At 66.1% G+C, this 227-nt stretch overlaps 1 protein-coding gene across 1 annotated transcript; it reads right to left on the bottom strand.

Moving 5' to 3' along the window:
- Positions 1-3: 3 nt before the first annotated feature.
- Positions 4-222, bottom strand: LOC145719158 (histone H2B 1/2-like; the record flags this gene model as incomplete). Its single annotated transcript, XM_081810677.1, has 1 exon — positions 4-222. A coding segment is annotated over one exon (219 nt), but the record flags the coding sequence as incomplete, so codon positions are not given.
- Positions 223-227: the final 5 nt, after the last annotated feature.

The raw sequence follows: 227 nt of genomic DNA, 5'->3' as shown, positions 1-227 counted from the left end.
GCTGGTGTACTTGGTGACGGCCTTGGTGCCCTCGGACACGGCGTGCTTGGCCAGCTCCCCGGGCAGCAGCAGGCGCACGGCCGTCTGGATCTCCCGCGACGTGATGGTCGAGCGCTTGTTGTAATGCGCCAGGCGGGACGCCTCGCCCGCGATGCGCTCGAAGATGTCGTTGACGAACGAGTTCATGATGCCCATGGCCTTGGACGAGATGCCCGTGTCGGGGTGCA

Source organism: Leptonychotes weddellii, unplaced genomic scaffold (genome assembly GCF_054177405.1).
Source record: "Leptonychotes weddellii isolate Sample4059 unplaced genomic scaffold, ASM5417740v2 HiC_scaffold_323597, whole genome shotgun sequence".
NCBI classification, from domain to species: domain Eukaryota; kingdom Metazoa; phylum Chordata; class Mammalia; order Carnivora; family Phocidae; genus Leptonychotes; species Leptonychotes weddellii.
Note: the sequence above shows the minus strand (reverse complement) of the source record. Positions and strands in the feature narration are given on the sequence as shown.